This window comes from Oryx dammah, unplaced genomic scaffold, assembly GCF_014754425.2.
Source record: "Oryx dammah isolate SB20612 unplaced genomic scaffold, SCBI_Odam_1.1 HiC_scaffold_24, whole genome shotgun sequence".
Lineage (NCBI taxonomy): Eukaryota > Metazoa > Chordata > Mammalia > Artiodactyla > Bovidae > Oryx > Oryx dammah.
The window spans coordinates 19,247,037-19,268,459 of record NW_024070208.1 but is presented as its reverse complement, the minus strand read 5'-3'; the positions used below and the strand labels follow the sequence as shown (position 1 = coordinate 19,268,459).

General features: G+C 40.8%; 1 protein-coding gene across 7 annotated transcripts in view; it reads left to right on the top strand.

The window, feature by feature from the left end:
• Positions 1 to 16,774, top strand: part of RCBTB1 (RCC1 and BTB domain containing protein 1) — a 52,419-nt gene extending 35,645 nt beyond the window's left edge. For all 7 annotated transcript variants that reach the window (XM_040266952.1, XM_040266948.1, XM_040266951.1 and 4 more), the window contains 4 exons: positions 2,823 to 2,949; positions 4,990 to 5,141; positions 6,971 to 7,101; positions 14,498 to 16,774. In XM_040266952.1, the coding sequence (XP_040122886.1) occupies positions 2,823 to 2,949; positions 4,990 to 5,141; positions 6,971 to 7,101; positions 14,498 to 14,638 (551 nt within the window). In that variant the 3' untranslated portion in view covers positions 14,639 to 16,774. The remainder of the gene's footprint in view (positions 1 to 2,822; positions 2,950 to 4,989; positions 5,142 to 6,970; positions 7,102 to 14,497) is intronic.
• The last annotated feature ends 4,649 nt before the right edge of the window (positions 16,775 to 21,423 follow it).

Below are 21,423 nucleotides of genomic sequence, written 5' to 3'. Positions count from 1 at the left end.
GGGAGAAGGTGCAGAACACCTTCTCGAGAGGGTCTTAGAAGCCTGGGCAGGAAAGTGAACTCAGAGAGCCTCTGTGCTCCAAGGGATCAGCCTGAAAAAGAAAGGGAGAGAGGAAAAAATGACATGGGGTGATCAAGCTTCGGTGAGCGAGGCCTGTAACTTTATTTTCAAAAGGAACTTTTATACCTTGACTTGTACATAGAGGGAAATGAAAGATGCAAAGTCATGCAGAGTCAGCCCAAACATTACATCTGTTTTATCTTTATTGAAATCAGGATTTTTTTCTGCATACCTTTCCCATAAACAATGTTGTGTATATTATCTTCTGGCCTTGGAGGCCTGTGGACATTTTATGACCCTCTTTTGATAAAGGCTGCTCAACCGGAAAACTTATTTTCCCTTGAAGTGTTTTTTCTTTATATTTCTAATCTATGTCAGCCTCAGAAAGTATTAAACAGAGTTACATTCTCACGGAGCAAAGGTGCAGTGAGTTACAACAAAGAAAGAACCAATTAGCTCAAAGCTCTGATGTGGTTAATTCCAAGGCTACTGCTTGTTTTTCTTACATGCCAACTATGTTACCTAATGCACTCCCAGGTGCACAGTGGATAAGGGGTATGGGCACTTGGCAGCAAGCATTGGCTCAACAGTGAAATCCTACACCAGCACTCCTCTAATAGTTTTTAACTCTTCGAAAGGCTCTATATATTTAGAATGTTTTAGGCTTCCCGTGTCTCTCTCAGTTGGGAGGCTGTGAACAATCACATGCATAGCTGCAAGAGTCTGGATAAACCTGCCAAGCAAGCTAGAATGCCAACAGAGGGGCTTTTAATTGAAATATTCCTCTCATGCCCAAGAGACTTATTAACTAAAGCCCTAAGTTGACTTTTTCCAGAGAAAGGTGGTCAGGGATAGCCCCCTGTTAATGTCAGAAGAGGTGAAATGTCAATGTTGGTGAAAGGCACAAAATAGTAAGACAGACAGATTCTGGTTTGGGGGTAGATGCTCGAGCAGGTCCAGGGGGTCGCTCGAGTCCTGATCGGCCTTGCTTGTCAGGTCTCTTCCACATGACCTTGTCATGGGTGAGATCTCCCGTGCTGGCTCCCGGCATCAGAGGACGAATGGGCGCCTCTGAAGAACAGTTTCTTCTCTGGAGGGTGGTACTATACTTGTCACCAGAAACCAAGGTGGTCCAGCCCTTAGGATGAGATGCAGGCGTTGAGGTACTGAGAAGAACTGTGTTTTGGGTGTGGAGGGTGGGTAACAATTTTCCATCTTTTCATTCCCTGGGGATTCAGATTACAGGGTCAGGTTTTTGAGGGAATATCCACCTTTCCTCCACAGCCAAGAGAGCTCTGCATCGTCAGGGTCAGAGGGGAGGCTGTAGGTTAGAGTAACAGGGCTTAGGCAAATGGTATTTCCTCAGGAGAGTCTGATAATAGATCTCATGGAAAGCTCGTTGTTAGGTTGCAGCCTAGCTTTTAGCAGTTGTCCCCCTGTAAGAGTTTCCCTGGTAACTGCTGCGAGTCTCAGGGGACGTCCTCACGTTGGAGGACTTGGAAACGGGTCTCCTGCGTCAGTAGTACCTTCATTCAGCAATGCCACTGAGGGTCTCTGGAGTTTCTAAGTTTCCCCGTTAGCCACCTTCTTCCTCTTTTCCTTTGTTCACACATGTAAAGCACAAGAAAGTGTCGCATGAGTTTGTACACCCGCCTTTAGTTTTCTTTATGATGACACAGTTCTACTTATATGTAAGAATTATATGTCCTTGTACCTTTGTATCAGGCAGTGTGACCACGGTTTTGTAAAGCTACTCCTCTTAAGTACACATTCCTACTAAGTAAATTTGCTCTGCTTTTAGATAGTGTGTAAGGATTATTGTTTGTGCTGCATTAATTTTTAAGGTTAAGAAGGATGTTTAGATGCCAGATAGGGAGGGAAAAGGGTCACCCTGGGAAAGAACACCACTCTAGCGTGACCACTCAAGTGAGGAATGTGTTTCTTAGGACTCCTTGAATTGAATTTACCAACTCCTTGAAACTGCCCTAAAAGCAGAGCAAAGGTGTCCAAAGTGCCTCAGTGGAGGAAAACTGATCAATTATCAGCCTTAGATGAACACTGCTCAAACTTTCGAGAGAAGAGTTTACGTAAAATGACAATCTATAACTTTTTCTTTTCAAAAAGATTTTTTTTTAAAATGTGGACCATGTTTTTAAAGTCTTGATTGAATTTGTTACAACAGTGTTTCACTGTTATGTTTTGGTTTTTTTGGATTTTAGCTTCCCGACTAGGGATCAGACCCACATCCCCTGAGCTAGAAGGTGAAGTCTTAAGTACTGGACTACCAGGAAGTCCACAGACTACACATTTTTAATGTCTAGCTTAGTTTGGAAGACCAGTTTTTGGCCTTTCCGAATATACATTTTTTAAAATTAATTTATTTTTTTATTGAAGGATAATTGCTTTACAGAATCCAAATACACATTTCTTACTTATAGTTTATACACTTGGCGACATTTAGGTATCACCAGCTGCTGAGACTCACCTTCTCCTCTCGGGATGAGATCAAAAACTATCTCCTGTGTCTGCAGTACCTTCATTCAGTGCTGACAAGGGCCCCTGGAATTTTTTGTCTCCCTGTTAGCCTGTGAAATTTAATTTAATTTCTGTGACATTGATTTTAATACTGGAAAGTTGATTTGTCGCGTAAGGTGTGAACTCTTCTGACAAAAATCTAATGGAATTACCCATCATGCTAGTCACTATCTTTGTGAAGTCTTTCAAAGCTTGAGCACCTGTGTCAATGTGCTTGCTTCCTTCAGAGCATGAAGACTTTCTAACAGTTGCAGAGTCACTGAAGAAAGAATTTGACAGTCCAGAAACTGCCGATCTGAAGTTTCGAATTGATGGGAAATACATCCATGTCCATAAAGCTGTTTTGAAAATCAGGTATTTTCTCATGAGTTTAGAGTCATCAGTAACCTTACTCTTTTGCAGTCTCCATTTCCTTGTTATTCCACACAATGGAGACTAAGAAGAACTAATCTTGGGAGCAGAGTGAAACAGCACACTTAATAATTTTGCACATAGTATCAGTCCACTCATTACTGAAAAGTTTTGTGTGTATGTTTGTGTGTGTGTATGTGTGCGAGCGCGTACTCATGTGCCTTTTAGAAAAAGCATAATGGAGTATTTTTCTGTATTGTTAAATGAAGTAGCTCATACATAATTATTTCCATCAAAAAAATTGTATATAGGTTTAAGAAAATACAAAGGCCCATCAGTGAAAAGTGTATATGTCTTCTTTTAATTAAAACTTCCGGAGAAGACAGTGGTACTCCACTCCGGTACTCTTGCCTGGAAGATCCCATGGACAGAGGAGCCTGGTGGGCTGCAGTCCATGGGGTCGCTAAGAGTCGGATATGACTGAGCGACTTCACTTTCACTTTTCACTTTCATGCATTGGAGAAGGAAATGGCAACGCACTCCAGTGTTCTTACCTGGAGAATCCCAGGGACGGGGGAGCCTGGTGGGCTGCCATCTATGGGGTTGCGCAGAGTCGGACACGAGTGAAGTGACTTAGTGGCAGCAGCAGCAGCAGTTAAAACTTCATTTTCCACAAGCAGAAAACTTACGAATACTGGACTTTCTGGTCCTGAGAGACATCTAATTCCCAGTTGAAGAAATGTTCTCTAAATATGGTGCATGGCAGGAATTCTTTGTATAAATGTGAGGGAACTTTGTATTTATTAATAACTGGATGATTGCTCACTGAGGCTGCCATTCGAGAAAGAGGCATATAAAATCTGACCATTGAGAGTTAAACTGGCCATTTACGAGTCTTTTTTCAAAATTTAGTTTAACATCTATTTACACAATAAGTGTTTTCAGGGAACTAAAATGCTATGTCATTCATTACTTTAAGGGAGTAAGTGTCTACACCAAAGTAGTAATTGAAAAGGGGCAGGAGAATTGCTTCTGTCTGAAGACCTGTGGTCAGCCCATCGGCCCCTTTGCTGCATAGTGTTCTGACCGAGTTCATCTATTAACCCTTGCCTAGACAACTAACTTTTTCCCTCCCAGATGAGGTAATTTCCTTTCTAAGTGGAGCCATTCTTTCAGTATTCTGAATGGATATTGAAAATATATTTGTGTTTTTCTACTGCAACTCATTTTAAAAAGGATTTGTAAAGATGATTTTTAAAAAATTATGAAGTATATTATACTTTAAGAAAATCAAATATTCAGAAATCAGTTCCTCATTTAGGTGTATCTGTACATGTAAATATAATACAAAAAGACCTATTTAGTTTTTCTTCAAATATGTGACTATCCTAGTGAGTGAGCTTTACAAATAAATTGGTAACAGGCTTGGGAGGAGAAGGGGAGCGGATGAAAGAAAAGGAACAAAGTTGGGCTGGTGGCTGTTTTGAGGATGAGTCAGAAAAGAAGGAAAGTTGTCATGTATGATAATGGAATAAAAATCCTTTGAACATAATCCAGTTAATTTTCAAAACCATTTTAAAAATGTGCTGAGTACAAAAATGCTGATTGCAAGAATGTGCTGGTAACATACAAACATTGAATCATTTGAGTGATATTAATACATATCAAAAGTTTGAACAGTCACTTTTGAATTTCTTTTCAATTTCATTGTTTGAAATGCCCTTCTGTATAACATCTTTTAAACAAAACAGGTAAGCAAAAACCTTAATCTGAATGAGGTCTGTCAGATGCAGACAGTGGTACTTGTTGAAGCGCTGTTACTTTGAGGCTATGTATAATTCTTACTGTTTTAATAGGCAATACCTTAAAGAATGAAAATGAGTGTATGTAAAAGGTGAATATAAAAACCCTTGCATGTGGAATATATTTTGGTTCTTGTACATGGAATGAATGTACTATTCAAATAGAGTAAATGTCCCTGTAATACTTGTTTATCCTTGCTCCCGCCGCCTTAAGCAGGTGAGTTTTGCTGTTCTGTTTCAGGTGTGAGCACTTTCGATCCATGTTCCAGTCTTACTGGAATGAGGACATGAAGGAGGTGATAGAGATAGACCAGTTCTCCTATGCTGTGTACCGTGCCTTTCTCCAGTACCTCTACACAGACGCAGTGGACCTGCCCCCTGAGGACGCCATAGGTACCAGCCATGCTGGGACTGGCAAGACACAGGGTCAAAAACATATCTCCTCACACTCTTACTGGGCTCACCTTGTGGCTCAGCTGGTAAAGAATCGGCCTGCAATGCGGGAGACCTGGGTTCGATCCCTGGGTTGGGAAGATCCTCTGGAGAAGGGAAAGGCTACCCACTTGGGTATTCTGGCCTGGAGAATTCCATCGACTGTATAGTCCATGGGGTCGCAAAGAGTCGGACACAACTGAGCAACTTTCCCATACTCTTATAGTTCAGTTCAGTTAGCTGCTCAGTCGTGTCCGACTCTTTGCGATCCCATGGACTGCAGCATGCCAGGCCTCCCTGTCCATCACCAACTCCTGGAGTTTACTCAAACTCATGTTCATTGAGTCGGTGATGCCATCCAACCATCTCATCCTCTGTCATCCCCTACTCCTCCTTCTGTCAGTCTTTCCCAGCATCAGGGCCTTTTCAGATGAGTCAGTTCTTCGTGTCAGGTGGCCAAAGTATTGGAGCTTCAGATTCAGCTTCAGTCCTTCCAGTGAATATTCAGGACTGATCTCCTTTAGGATGGACATGTTGGATCTCCTTGTAGTCCAAGGGACTCTCAAGACTTGCCTCCAACACCACAGTTCAAAAACATCAGTTCTTTAGTGTTCAGCTTTCTTTTATAGTCCAACTCTCACAGCCATACATGACTCCTGGAAAAACCATAGCTTTGACTAGACAGACCTTTGTTGGGAAAGTAATACCTCTGGTTTTTAATATGCTGTCTAGGTTGATCATAACTTTTCTTCCAAGGGGCAAATGTTTTTTAATTTCATGGCTGCAATCACCATCTGCAGTGATTTTGGAGCCCCCCAAAATAAAGTCTGTCACTGTTTCCATTGTTTTCCCATCTATTTGCCATGAAGTGATGGGACCAGATGCCATGATCTTAGTTTTCTGATAGTATTGAAGGGTAAAAGGTTTCAGATTTATTGGTTTTTAATGTGATTTTTAAGAACGATTTAAAGTAAATGCCTTTAGAAATAGTATTGAATTTGGGTGAGAGATAAACTTCCAGTTTGGGGTTAGTAGATGCAAACTATTACATACAGGATGGATAAACAACATCCTACTGTATAGCACAGGGAACCATATTTGATGTCCTGGGATAAATCATAATGGAAAAGAATGTAAAAGAGAATATATTGTTCAGTCGCCAAGTTGTATCAGACTGTTTACAACCCCATGGACTGCAGCATGCCAAGCTTCCCTGTCTCATGAATATGCTCTGGGAGATGGTGAAGGACAGGGAAGCCTGGCATGCTGCAATCCATGAGGTCGTGAAGAGTCAGACACAACTGAGCAACTGAACAACAACATGGTAGAGTTTATAAGTGTATAACGGAGTCGCTTTGCTGAGCAGAAATTAACATTGTAAATCAACTATACTTCAATTTTTTAAAAATTTAGAAAGTATATATAGATATCACATTTAATAATTATGGACACAGTTAATTTATGACTGTGATCTTATTTTACTCTTTTAATCTTGAAGTATAAGTTGCTAATGAATTAAGCATATCGTTTTGGAAACACAGGAGAATTCGATTTTTTCCTCTTCCTTTGTACTATAGAAGAAATTGTATAAACGGAGTATAGGAGAGGTATGTTTGGGAGGTGGGGAAGGGACGAACTTAGAGAATTTATTTAGTAAGATTCAGAGTACTGTTCCCGAAGCTTCTGCTGACTTATCTGTATAACTCTCTTCACCAAAATGAAATATTTATGTTTATAGATGATTGGAAACTATTATAAGCTCCATTAAGCATCCCATACTTTACTTTCAGGTCTTCTGGACTTGGCGACGTCTTACTGTGAAAACAGGCTGAAGAAACTTTGCCAGCATATCATCAAACGAGGAATCACCGTGGAGAATGCCTTTTCACTGTTCTCCGCCGCGGTCAGATACGACGCAGAGGTAACGTAAACCAGCACGCAGAAACACACACCGCCCGTAACTCCCCGTGGGCACCTTTCCCCCTTTTTTTCTCATGGGACAAGGAACATGATGAGGGACTTCACTTCTGTTTAGGGAATCATTGAATGAACTGACTGAAAAAAATGAAAATGGCTTGCTTTATTCTCTGTTCACAGTTTCAAAAATGGTCGTTTCTCCTATTTCTACCTAAGATAGGAAACTGGAGTCCCAGCAGCTCCACTGCAGGTTGGACTATAAAGAGCCCCATCTAATGGGACTAGCAGACGGCACATGGTACTTTCAAGTATTTCTCAGGCGAGCTTAAAGTACTTTTTCTCAGGACCTGCTGTGCTTTCGCCCCATCTTTGCCCTGTCCTAAGCTGGGGCTGCCCTGTGATTTACACCTGTGTTTGCTCTGAAGTTCTGTCGCCATCTAATTGTCACTCATGGTTATTCACGGATGAAGAGCCTGCTCTGGACTCCTTTTTGTTCGGTGGTTTTTTATACTGGATTGATTCATGGATCTCTAGAGAGTCCTGAGTGAATGGGCTGTTGGGAGCCTGAAGTTCTTTGATTATGTGCATTTTCTGGAAGTGAAGAGCCATGGTACCATCAGAATGTAAGCTCCCTCTGAGCAGGAACTGTATCCCGTTCATCTGTTGCCTTGTGCCCAGCACATGGGTGGCCAGTGTTTGTTGAACTGCGTGAGAGTGGTACCACGGGAAGGATGCATTAAGGATAACTAGGGAACTGAAGGCTGAGATGGTTGGTTTTATGTCTTCATGGAGAATAAAAGTCAAAGAGCAATAGCTTTGGCATTTGAGGTGTCTAGCTAAGGTTTGCACCCGAAATGCAGTTAGTCTTTCATTTTATCATCATGTGACCAGGGAGATGACCTGGTGTCAGAGAATTTACCAGACTCATGCCAAGATCTGCAGTCGTGGCCTTGGAGAGGTGTTGGAGGACAGACTGCGTCTTTGCCGCATTTGGGGATCGAAATGGACCATTATGTCTTGGGTTTTCAAAATGCATCCTATTTTTATTTCAGATTATATTATGATTATAAATATTTGATAAGGTCAGATATAGCTGATTTTCTCTGTGGCATTTTCAACAGATGGGATGATGATCAAAGTAAATCATTTCTAATGGGAAATGGATGTCTAATTTTTTTCCTAACCTTTCTTTGTCATCATGAACATCTCTATTAGCAACGCTGTTTCTTCAGATTTTATTTCCTCCCAGTGATATAAATTGGTCCATGACTTTTCACTTCATTTGGCGGTTGACTTTGAACCTTCTGTGTCTCTCCATACTCCTCCTCAGTGCTAATGAGGTCTGTGTTCTTGAGATAAGGATCTTGCTGACCAAAACCAGTCAGGACCGCCTGTGCTGTGCTACGTGGCTTCAGTTGTGTCCGATTCTGTGCGATCCCATGAACTGTAGCCCCAGGCTCCTCTGTCCATGGGATTCTCCAGGCAAGAATACTTGAGTGGGTTGCCATGCCCTCCTCCAGGGGATCTTCCCCACCCAAGGATCAAACCCGTGTATCTTTTGTCTAACCTGCATTGGCAGGCAGGTTCTTGACCACTAGCGCCACCTGGGAGCCAGGACCACTGGGGCAGGAGCTCGACTCTAGTTGCTGGAAAGCTCTTTCTCACCTTCAGCTAAAATCTACCCCAGAAAGTTTACAGAAGATGCCTTATGCCTACCCGGGCCAGGTCATTTCCTTCACTAGTTTTCACTTTTCTGATATCAAGTACATTAAAAGCTGTCCCTTGCTTGAGACCACAGACGGGCTTCACCAGTCTGTCCCAGTGCGGGCGTATAGTTGGCACTCAGAAACACATGCTGAGTTAAATGAACGAATGAATGTATTTGAAACATGTCACCATAAAGTTGTACTTTTAAAAAAATTGTTAAACAATAACTCATAATCCTGTAAATTTTATGTATTCAATGTAGAGAAATTAGAAAATAGAAGGCAAAAAGCCTTCTTTTTAGGTTGTATTGTTTTTTATTCTGTTCAGAGTTATATAATTGACTAATGTAACTTTATATTTTATTTCCTTAATACTGTAGAATGTAGAAAGTAAATAAAGCTTTAGAATATAAAAATAAAGCCCAGTTACTATATCTGTTAGTTGATGGGAAGCTCCTGCTAAGGGAGATTGGAAATTAGCTGCAAAATCTGTTATTTTCAGTGATTCAGCTTAGGGACCCTACATGACTTTTCTTTCATTCTGTGAAAATGCTAGGAGGGTGGAGACTCCCTGCCTCTCATATTTCTTCTTTTTTCTGTAAAAATTACTGTGGTTCCTCCATGCTTCGACAAGAGAATTTTGAAGCAAATGTACATATGTTAAAGGAACAAAAATGTATTGACTTAATAGTTGTGAAGATTTTTGAAAGTAAGCTAATTGTTGTGGAACCCTTATATTATAGATGCATTGTCAGACTTTCTGCAAGTTTTTAAAAAGTAAAGAAGGACTTAGAGAAAGAAGACTTAAATATTCCTATAGTACAGACCTGAATAAGTGTTGATATCAGGGGAGAAAATGTGAATAAAACATTGTCTCGTGATAGTCCTGATCATGTTTTAGGTATAAACATTTTGAAATGCTTCTATTTATACTGTTTCTTTTCAGGAAATTTTTGTTTTCTGTGTCTGGTTGAATATTAGAAGAAACAGTTGGGGAGGTTTTTTTGTTTGTTTGTTTAATCAGATTAGAGAACTCTCCAGAAAATTTTAAGAGCAACTATGTCTTAAAATTTTGCTTTTGGTGGGTAGAAATAAATATGAGCCAAGACTCTAATTACAGAATTGATTTTGGGATATGACTTTTTTTTAAACTTAGTGCTAATGCCAGATGGTCAGCATTTACTTCTTTTCTTAGGAGGTTAAACATTTTTTGTGATCAGACCTCAGAATATTTTTTGAGTGTATATTCAGTCACTCAGTCATGTCTGACTCTTTGTGACCTCATGGACTGCAGCTTGCCAGCCTTCCCTGTCCTTCACTATCTCTCAGAGTTTGCTCAAACTCGTGTCCATCGAGTCGGTGATGCCATCCCACCATCTCATCCTCTGTTGCCCCCTTCTCCTCCTGCCCTCAGTCTTTCCCAACATCAGGGTCTTCTCCAATGAGTTGGCTCTTTGCATCAGGTGCCCAAAGTATTGGAGCTTCAGCATCAGTCCTTCCACAGTGAATATTCAGAGTTGATTTTCTTTAGGATTGACTGGTTTGATCTTCTTGCAGTCCAAGAGACTCTCAAGAGTCTTCTCCAACACCACAGTTCGAAAGCATCAATTTTTTGGCCCTTAGCCTTCTTCATGGTCCAACTCGCACATCCATACATGACTACTGGCAAAACCGTAGCTTTGATTCTTTGGACCTTTGTCAGCAAAGTGATGTCTCTGCTTTTTAAAAATTTTGTCCAATATGGTGAGACACTGAAATACTTTGTAAAAAAGAAAAAACCCACTTTGATATGGAATGTTTTTGTACTTGATGTACAGTTGATCCTTGAACAGTGCAGGGGTTAAAGGTGTATATTTTACAGTCAACCCGCCATATCTGTGGTTTGTCCAAATCCCTGGAGTCAGTCAACCTCGGATCCTGTAGTGCAGTTAGTATATGCTGTTGAAAAATATCACCCTGGCCAAGTAGTCCTTCTTCAAAATGTCTAAGCACTCATGTATTTTAGCCTTGGGCTTTTAAGACTGGATAAGAACTCCATTGAAAGCTGCAACATCATTTTAAAATGTGGGTTTTAAGACTCTCAATCTTGTATGTTTTGTTACTAAAGAAAATCTCTGGAAAGAAAAACCAAGTTATTTTCAGAGTGTGTACAGTGATTGGAATAATGCGATGTTTAAAGATTGAGAATGAATTTATAAATGTAGAATAGCAATATTATATTTTGATCTTTTTCCTAATTACAACAAATCTGCTATTTGATCTACTTCAGAATCACTTTATAATAATTCCACCACAGAATGTCATAAATGTGGACTTTGCTTTCTGAAACGCCAAGAATACCATATTATGAGATTCCTTGAATTTACACCCTTGCCCACTTTCATATTTCATAGCCTTGAGAAGGCACTTAGAAACTTCTTTTACCTGCTGGCCAAATACTCCTCGTCCTTAGAATTTTTTTTTTTAAGTCCAGCAGTCCTGTTATAGTTGACTTATTAGTTGGGTAAGAGTTGCATTTTTTTTCCTAGGTAATTGAAGATCTGATCATTTGCATATTGAGCTGAACAAATCATGTAGGTTCTTATATTATTTAAGAATTCTCAGAAGGGCATTATTCTAATTCACATAGCAACATCAGCAGCACACGGGCTCAGGTTGCTGATTGAATCTGCTTGACTGTGCAGCTCTCTGGTTCATGGAAGTGAACGTGCAGATTTTAATTCCTCCCTTCAAGTGTGTTCAGCGCTTCTTTTTCTGAAGATCTGCCTTAACCACAGTTTAATTAGTTATTTAGACAACTCAGATTTAGATTACTTTCAGTATTCTTTGGAGAAGGCAATGGCAACCCACTCCAGTACCCTTGCCTGGAAAGTCCCATGGATAGAGGAGCCTGGTGGGCTGCAGTCCATGGGGTCACTAAGAGTCGGACACGACTGAGCATCTTCACTTTTACTTTTCACTTTCATGCATTGGAGAAGGAAATGGCAGCCCACTCCAGTGTTCTTGCCTGGAGAATCCCAGGGATGGGGGAGCCTGGTGGGTTGCCATCTATGGGGTCACACAGAGTCAGACATGATTGAAGCGACTTAGCAGCAGCAGCAGCAGCTGTATTCTTTAGTTAGCCTTTCAGTGTTTGAAACTATTAAACATTTGTTGAATGCGGTTGACCCTTGATCAACATGGGTTTGAACTGCATGGGTCCACTTCTACATGGATATTTTTCAATAGTAAATACTGCAGTACTGTTAGATCCATGGTTGGCTGAATCTGCAAATATGGAGGGCCAACTATAAATTATACTTGGATTAACCCCCTTGTCGTTCAAGGATCAACTGCACTGAGAAATCTCACTAAACTAAATGGAGGGGAAGACAAAGCAATTTGATAAAAACTATTTTCATAGAGTTGTGAACTGACAATTTAGAAGCCCCATTTGTATACCTGGGGTTTCCCTGATGGCTCAGATGGTAAAGAATGCCTGCAGTGTGGGAGACCCAGGTTTGATCGCTGGGTCTGGAAGATCCCTTGGAGAAGGGATTGGCTACCCACTCCAATATTCTGGCCTGGAGAATTCCATGGACAGAAGAGCCTGGTGGGATACAGTTCATGGGGTTGCAAAGAGTTAGACATGACTGAGCAAATAACACTTTTCACTTTGTATGCCTGTACTATATAAAAAAGTTCTTAAAAGTTTATATCCCAGGTAATCTATACAATTAATAAACTGAATAAACTCACTTTTTCATTATACTACAAAGATCTTTAATTCCAAAATAGCAGATACAGAAGTGGTAAGTTTTTTTAGTTTTTGCACTTCTTATTTTGTATGGGGTTATAGCAGAAGGGAATGGCAGAGGATGAGATGGTTAGATAGTATCACCGACTCAATGGATGTGAATTTGAGCAAACTCTGGGAGATGTGAAGAACAGAATAGCCTAGTGTGCTGCAGTTCATGGGGTTGCAGAGAGTTGGACACAATGACTGAACAGCAACAACAAACAGCCGATTAACAAGCGATGCTGTGATGGATTCAGGTGGACAGTGACGGGACTCAGACGTACATACACATGTATCCATCTCCTCCAAACTCCCCTCCATCCAGGCTGAGAAGTGGTACGGTTTTGCAGTGTCAGAATTTAATTTCGCCTTTGAACTTAAAATTGTATAATTAAAATTTAAATACCTAAAGATCTGTATCTGATATGTGACATGGTTTGAAGAACTTTTTATGCTGTGACTGGGTCCTTCCTCAGTTATATGTAGATAAACTAGTTCCATATTTTTTGATAAATTAAAAATGTGACTTTCATCTTTCTATGGAATATAATTTAGTCCCTAGAGCTGTTTAGTAACCATTGAGTTATAATACCAAGAGTGTTATATTACTTTTTCCTGAATAACAATGTGAGAGAGAATGTTTTATGTTGTAGGGCATTCAGCTTTCCATTTAGCTCACCAGGAATCTCTTACTTTAAAACAAAATAAAACAAAGCCATGGATCCAGAGACTGCGCTAACAATCTAAATGTATTTTCAATTATCTGGGAATAGAACTCTGGCAGCAGCTGGCTGAGAGACTTCAGATGTGGTTTCTCTCTTCCTGGTTATGACTGGAGACCCCCTGTAGAACGAGGAAGCATTTGTTTGCAAGGGTCTGAAAGGGGCATTTCTGTGTGGAAAGCAGCCCTTCCCCACCCTGCCTGATAGTCTTATTTGGTGGGAGCTGGGATGCAGGAAGCCAAGATCCTACAGTTTAACTGTTGTTGAGATCCTGGTCTGGTAGAACCCTGAATATTTACCTTCAGTATTGCTAGCCAGGTTATAGAAACTGAGCTGTTAGACTTCACCTTTGTGTACATTCCAGGTTACCTGACTGATGTAATAAATGTATGTTCCAACATTTGAAGGAACAAAGGTCACAGTAGCATTTTGCTGGGGGTGAAAGCATGTCTTAGCACAGGCCAAAATCGACTCTTAAACTGTTGGTTTGCCACTTGTGTATGAGACTTGCCCTGTGAATGTTGATAGCTGGTGACTCTTCTCCTCTGATTGACTATCTGAGAAATTAGTGTGGTGGAAATTATAGTATATTATTCCTTGTGGCTTTAAAAATGAAGACATTTTTATATAGGAGAACATGAAAGTGATTTTAAGGTCTTCGGAATTTTTATTTAAAATTTTTTTTAATTGTTTTTTTAGCATGTTTATTTTTAATGTGTCCCTTTAGGTTGACCATTTCTCTTCATCATTTTTCTGTTTCTTAAAGTCTTTTCTTCCCTTGAACCAAATGACCCACATCTTAATGCTTTTCTCTGATGCTTGAATGTAGTAAAACATATAATATGGACTTAAGTTGCTTTCAACTCTTTAAAACTGTGTCTTTGAGTGACTGGATTATGTGATGATTGTGAAGAAACTGCACCCCCACATCCCACAACTCTGTGTGTGTGTGTTTTGAAGAGTCAGACTTGAGTACGGGAACCATTGCTTTTACTGTGTGATGAGAAAATAGTTTGTATTTTTTCTGCCTTGTACCTGTGGTCACGTGTTTGCCTAGTTTGGGGATTTCTGGCCTCAAATCTCTTCTAGGGGAGGGTGAGAGCTTTGGGGTGAGGGATCTGGAGAGAAGTAATTCAGTCAAAGTTAATTAAAAAAAGGCCTCTTCTTGTTTTTATTTTTGTTGTGTGTGTCCAGGATTTAGAAGAATTCTGCTTTAAGTTTTGCATCAATCATTTGACAGAAGTCACACAGACTGCAGCATTTTGGCAAATGGATGGCCCTCTCCTAAAGGAATTCATTGCTAAAGCCAGTAAATGTGGAGCCTTTAAGAACTGAAGCCCAAGACTTCTGGGTTTTGTGTGAGTGCTCTGGGGCTGGTGAAGCTGTGTCGTTTGTGCTCTATGGGGGATGTAATTCTGCAGGTAAAAAAAAAAAACAAAACTATCACATGTCTTGCTCACATGGGGATACAGTTCTCTGTGTAGGGATATGTGAAGAGTGCACAGCTCTTCCTGAACCCGTTTAAAACTATTTCCAGATGCGTGTATTTTGAATGTGACCTTAACATGGCTGGGACATTGTAAAGGGGTGAAAGTTTTGCTGGTTGGTTGTTTTTTTGTTTTTGTTTGTTTTTGATTAGAGGAACTTCTAAAGTTGGAAAGCGGCTGTTTGTGGCAACTCTCCTGGCTCATGTATCAGCAGCCCTTTTGATCCCAGGAGTTGGGATAGTGCACAAATTGTGAGAGGTGTAGCGGGCCCCACCCCCACCCCACCCCCAGAATGAAAGGTGCTGACTTGGGACTTGGCTGAGGAGCTGCATTAGTTGCTGGGTCTGTAGCCTCACTTCGAAGGGATAGTTAAGATCGTTTGAGGTTTTACTTGTGTTTTTTGCATCATTGATGACTTTTTTAACTTCAAAATCATATTCAATTTAATATAAACCTATTGAAATGATAATTACGTGAAGATGAATTTCTCGGTTAGTCAGGGTTTCTCAAGACTTAAGTATGTTAAAGAGTAGTAATGTAGAACTATCTACGAAAAATTAAGAATGGAAGGAACTTCACTTGGGTGAAGGTGAATATTTTATAAATCAGAGTCTCCACTTCTATCTAACAGTGTTTTATTAAGGCTAAATTTGAGAACACAAACTTAAATGCCCCCACCTTTTCCCCTATAAATGCTAATCATGTAAGAGGATAATAGTGATATATTCAGCATTCTCTTGCTTCCTAATTCATGGTTGCTGAATCATCAGATTTGCTATGTCTGACTCAAATAAGTAGTTCTTAAACCCAGGACTTAACAGAGTTTGTTTTTATTGGTCTTATCTGTGCCAAATACCACCATACATTTTGCTTATTTGAAATTTCACCAGCTTTCACATTTGACTTTCCTTTTGGTTGTGTTAGGTATAATATGTAGCGCAACTTAACTTTGAAGAAGGATCTAAATTACCGGGTGGGTGGTCTGGTTATGAAATGTGGCTTTGGGAGTAAGAGTGTTCAGTGTGTCTTTTAAGCTTGCTTCATCTGTGTCTGCTGAGCTTGCTTTGAGAGCAAGGCTTTGTTCTTCTCTCTGGCCAACAGACTCATTTCTCTCTGGGGAAGTTCCCCTGGTGAACTGTTTGCTGTTTGGAAGGTCTCCCATCTGAATTGAGACTAGATACATTTTCAGACTCAAATGAACAAGAGGGTGAAAAGATGCTGCAGCTACTGTTTTTAGCAAAGTTTCTGTGTGTGTGTTGGCAGGGGAGGGCCCAAAGATGGAAATTCATTGATGGGGGCAATAAACACAAGCCCAGAAACCCCAGCCCCCTTTTCTTGACCGTGTTGCAAGTGATCAAAGCCCAGTGAGTTACTACATTAGGATTATTACTGCAGCATGATAGAATTTTCTTACTAGGTTGAGAAATGTACATTAATTTGATTATTAGCTATGATGGGTAGTATTTATAACAATCACTGTCATAGGCTTATGATCCGGGCAAAACAAGAACTTCAGTGTGTTTACTATTGCTCTTACTTGAAAAAAAACACTTTAACAAAAGCACAAATTATCGTAGTATATCCATTTCCATAGATAGTTCATTCAACAAATATTTGCCGAGTTCCTAATAGGTGAAGAACCACTTCTCAGATTACTGAGTTATTTGTATGAGTATGTATTCAGTGAAGAGAACAGGAAAAAGTCCTTCAGAAAGTACTTGTGTGTATGTGTTTTTTTAAAATTATACTCTCTTATTTTTCTACCTGGTTTTGTTAATCACGGCAGGAGGCAAAAAACTATTCTTTGAGTTGTTTTCTTCATCTGACATAATTATGAAAGCCGAAGTATTCGTATTTCTTAAAATAGCCCTAAAATGTACTCTTGAACTTCTTACTGGAACATTTGATACTCTAGTTATACAGGTTGTATTTATGCAGTGTTTAGAGTGACATGTTAATAAATAAAGCAGTCTGTTAAAATGGGCATCTAGAGTTATCTTTTCCCTCTCACAAATCAATCATGCAGCCTTAAAAAGGAAAGAAATTCTGACATGCTGCCGCTTGGATGAACTTTGAGGGTGTTACGCTCAGTGAAATAAGCCAGTCACAAAATGACAAGCCCTGTAAGATCCCACTTACATGCGATCCCTCGAGCAGTCAAGGTAGATGGTTGTTGCCAGGGGCTGGGGGAAGGGGTCTGAGGGGTTATTACGTAATAGGTTCAGAGTTTCAGGTTAGTAAGTTAAAAAGTGTCCTGTGTGCAGATGGTACACAACAATGTGAATGGACTTGATGCTGCTGAACTTAACTGTGGTTAATACGGTAATGTGTATTTTGCAATGAAAAATTTTTTTTAAAAAGCAGTACTCTGATTCTTGGATATTAGGCTAAAAGCAGGTATCCCCGTGAGCATTTCCCTGGTGGCTCAAAGGGTAAAGCATCTGCCTGCAGTGCGGGCGACTCAGCATATGGACCACCACACTACTAAGTCCATGTGCCATAACTAAAACCCAATGTGGCCAAATAAATAGACTTCCCTGGAGGCTCAGACGGGAAAAGCACCTGCCTCCAATGCGGGAGACCCGGGTTCAATCCCTGGGTCAGGAAGATCCCTTGGAGAAGGAAATGGCAACCCACTCCAGTATTCTTGCCTGGAGAATCCCCATGGACAGAGGAGCCTGGTCGGGCTACAGTCCATGAGGTCGCAAAGAGTCGGACACAACTTAGCGACTTTCACTACACCATGAGCATGTTGTTTCTCATCTATTTCCCAACCCCAGAAAATAGGCTCTAGTTTTATTCCTGCTGAAAGACACTACAGTTGAGCCATCACAGCAGAAGAATATTAATAATTCCGGATCCTTTGGGGGACCAATAAATGAGGGGTGAGACATAGTCCCTGTCTTCAAGGAATGTAAAAATTGTTAGGAGAGAGGAGCGAGATTTAGGAGTAAAGATGGTAACAACATTTATAAACAGCTTCTCGTAAGTCATTGAGAAGAAACCCAGTCTGGTTAGTGTGAGAAGTAGTTGTTCTGAAGGCCCTGTTTGTGCGGCACGGGAACACACACAGTGGCCTTTTAGCTCATTCCCAAAACAGGTGAGCGGCCCAAGCAACGGCTTAGAGGCGGGGGCTGACACGCCTTCCAGAACGTTACCGTAAGCAAGCTTGTTAGGTCAGAATGGAGAAAATAAACCAGGGCTCCTCGGGCAGCAGTGTTGGCAAGGGGAGGGCGTGTGGACACGTGTGGTGTGTGCATTGTGTGATGTGGATGAGAGCAGTTATTTCCCACGATGCCAGGCCCTGTGCCTCACAAATATTTTGTTTTTGTTTTCCGGCTCTGCCGAGTCTTCATTGCTGTTCGCGGGCTTCCTCTAGTTGCGGCGCATGGGAGCCGTTATTCTTGGTTGCGGTTGCACGGGCTTCTCATTGCAGCGGCGTCTCTGGTTGCAGAGCCCGGGCTCCAGGCGTCTCTGGCTCGGTAGTTGCGACACTGGCTTAGTCCAGCATGTGGAATCTTCCCTGGCCAGGGATCGAACCTGTGTGCCCTGAAATGGCAGGCAGATTTTTATCTGCTGCACTACCAGAGAAGGCCCCTGTGTTTTCTTTTTTAATGCCCACATTTTTGTACCATAGAGTAGGCAAAATTAGGCTCAGATTAAATAATTTTTTCAGCAGTAAGTGACTCTGCGAAAGTACAAACCCAGGTTCTGTTTTCACTTGTCCAACATTTGCCACTTGATGGCTGCCTCATTCTGGTTGCTCTGTTGTGCTGAGTTGCCATTGTGAATGACCAGTGAAATCTGAAAGTAAAGTGGAGGCCAGAGGGTGTTTTAAACGTCATGACATGAGAACTGTTCCGCAGATAAGCTTTGCTGTAGGATGTAACATCAGGGAGGCAAGCTGAATTTACAGCAGCATCTAGACCCGGGGAAATCTTTCTTCAGCAGGTCTAAGATAGAGTCTTGGCTTTTTTTATTGAGGTATAGTTGATTTATAAGGTCCGTCTAGTCAAGGCTATTGTTTTTCCAGTGGTCATGTATGGATGCAAGAGTTGGACTGTGAAGAAAGCTGAGCACCGAAGAATTGATGCTTTTGAACTGTGGTGTTGGAGAAGACTCTTGAGAGTCCCTTGGACTGCAAGGAGATCCAACCAGTCCATTCTGAAGGAGATCAGCCCTGGGATTTCTTTGGAAGGAATGATGCGAAAGCTGAAACTCCAGTACTTTGACCACCTCTTGCGAAGAGTTGACTCATTGGAAAAGACCCTGATGCTGGGAGGGATTGGGGGCAGGAGGAGAAGGGGACGACAGAGGATGAGATGGCTGGATGGCATCACTGACTCGATGGACGTGAGTCTGAGTGAACTCTGGGTGTTGGTGATGGACAGGGAGGCCTGGCGTGCTGCCATTCATGGGGTCACAAAGAGTCAGACACGACTGAGCAACTGAACTGAATATTAGTTTTAGATATACAACATACGGATTCAACATTTTTATAGCTTATACTCCATTTATAGTTATTATAAAATCTTGGCTATATTGTGGTACAGTGTATCCTAATAGCGTATTCATTATAAAACATAATAGTTGTAGCTCTTGATCCCCTAAGGTTGTGTTGTGTCCAGCCCCTTCCCTCACCCCACTTGTAACCTCAAGTTTGTTCTCTGTGCTTGTGAGTCTGTTTTTTTTCTGTTACATTCACTAGTTTGTTTTAATTTTTAGGTTCCACATGTAAGTTGAAAACAGATAGCATCTGTCTTTTGCTCTGATTGCTCTTCGCATCATACCCTCCAAGTCCATCCATGTTGATCCAAATGTCAGAATTTCCTTCTTTCTGATGGCTGACTAGTACACACACACCTCCCCGCACATCTTCATCTGTCCATCTGTTGATGAACACTTAGATTTCTTCCTTAACATGGCTATTGTAAGTAATGCTGCTATGAATATTGGGGGATTGAACCTGGGCCATGGCAGTGAAAGCCCAAATCCTAACCACTGGATCACCAGGGAACTCCCCTATTTATGGTCTTTTTGAGGATAGCCAATCTGACGGGTATGTGGTGATACGTCATGATACTTCTTGCATTTCCCTGATGAGTTAGCAGTGTTGAGCATCTTGTCGTGTGCCTGTTGGCCATCTATCTCTATGTCCTTTTTAACGAAATGTCCCTTTTGCTCTTCTATTTTTCATATAAAGTTTTTTTTTGATGTTGAATTATATGAGCCATTTACATGTTTTGTATATTAACCCTTTATCACTCATATCATTTGCAAATATTTTCTCCCATTCTGTAGGTTGTCTTTTTGTTCTGTAGATGGTTAATGTGTCATTTAAGATCAGTGTTTCCTTATAGACTTTCTATCTGGATAATCTGTCCATTGATGTAATTCAGCTGTGAAAGTTCTCCACTATTACTGCATTGTTGTCAATTTTTCCCTTTAGGTCTGTTAATTTTTGCTTTATAAATTTAGGTGAATGTTTGCTTTATAAATTTAGGTGGTCCCATGTTGAGTGTCTCTATATTTCCATTGTTATATCTTCCTTGGTCCCTTGATTGTTATGTAATGTCCTTCTTTACCTCTTTAACAATCTTTGTTTTAAAGTCTGTTTTGTCTGGTACAGTATTGTTTTCTTTTGATTTCCAGTTGCATGGAATGCCTCTCCTTCTTTTAACTTTGTCTACATGTGTCTTTAGATCTGAAGTGACTCTCTTGTAGGGAGCATGTTTTTGTATCCATTCAGCCAGTCTCTGTCTTTTGATGAGAGCATTTAATCCATTTACATTTGTAATTACTGGTATGTTTGCAATTATTGCCATTTATTAATTGTTCTGTAGTTCTATTTGTAGACTGTTTTTATATTTATTTTTGTTTTTTGTTTTTCCTTATTTTGCTCTCTTTCCCTTGTGATTTGATGACTATTTTTACTTTATGTTTGAATTCCTTTCTCTGTTACTGCTTTTTGGGGTTTTGGTTTATGGGTACCATGAGGTTTTTGTATAGCTGTTGCTGCTGCTAGGTCGCTTCAGTCGTGTCCAACTGCAACCCCATAGACGGCAGCCCACCAGGCTCCCCGCCCCTGGGATTCTCCAGGCAAGAACACTGGAGTGGGATGCCATTTCCTTCTCCAGTGCATGAAAGTGAAAAGTGAAAGGGAAGTCGCTCAGTCGTGCAGCGACCCCATGGACTGCAGCCTACCAGGCTCCTCTGCCCATGGGATTTTCCAGGCAAGAGCACTGGAGTGGGTGCCATCACCTTCTCCTTTTGTATAGCAATCTGTGTATATGTATATGTGATTATTTTAAATTGTTGATCTCTTAATTTCAGATGCATTTTAACAGCCCTACAGTTGTACTCTCCTCCCCTCATGATGACTATTTTTGACATATATTTTGAATCTGTTTGTCTTGTCTATCCCTTAACTTCTTTTTGTAGGCTTAAATTATTTTACTGTTACTTTTGTCTTTTCTGGAGACGGGCACGGCAACCCACTCCAGTATTCCTGCCTGGAGAATCCCATGGACAGAGGAGCCCGGTGAGCTACAGTCCATGTGATCACAAAGAGTCAGACAGGACTGAGCGGCTAACACTAACACTTTCAGTTTCTGTCTTTTATCCTTCCTGCTA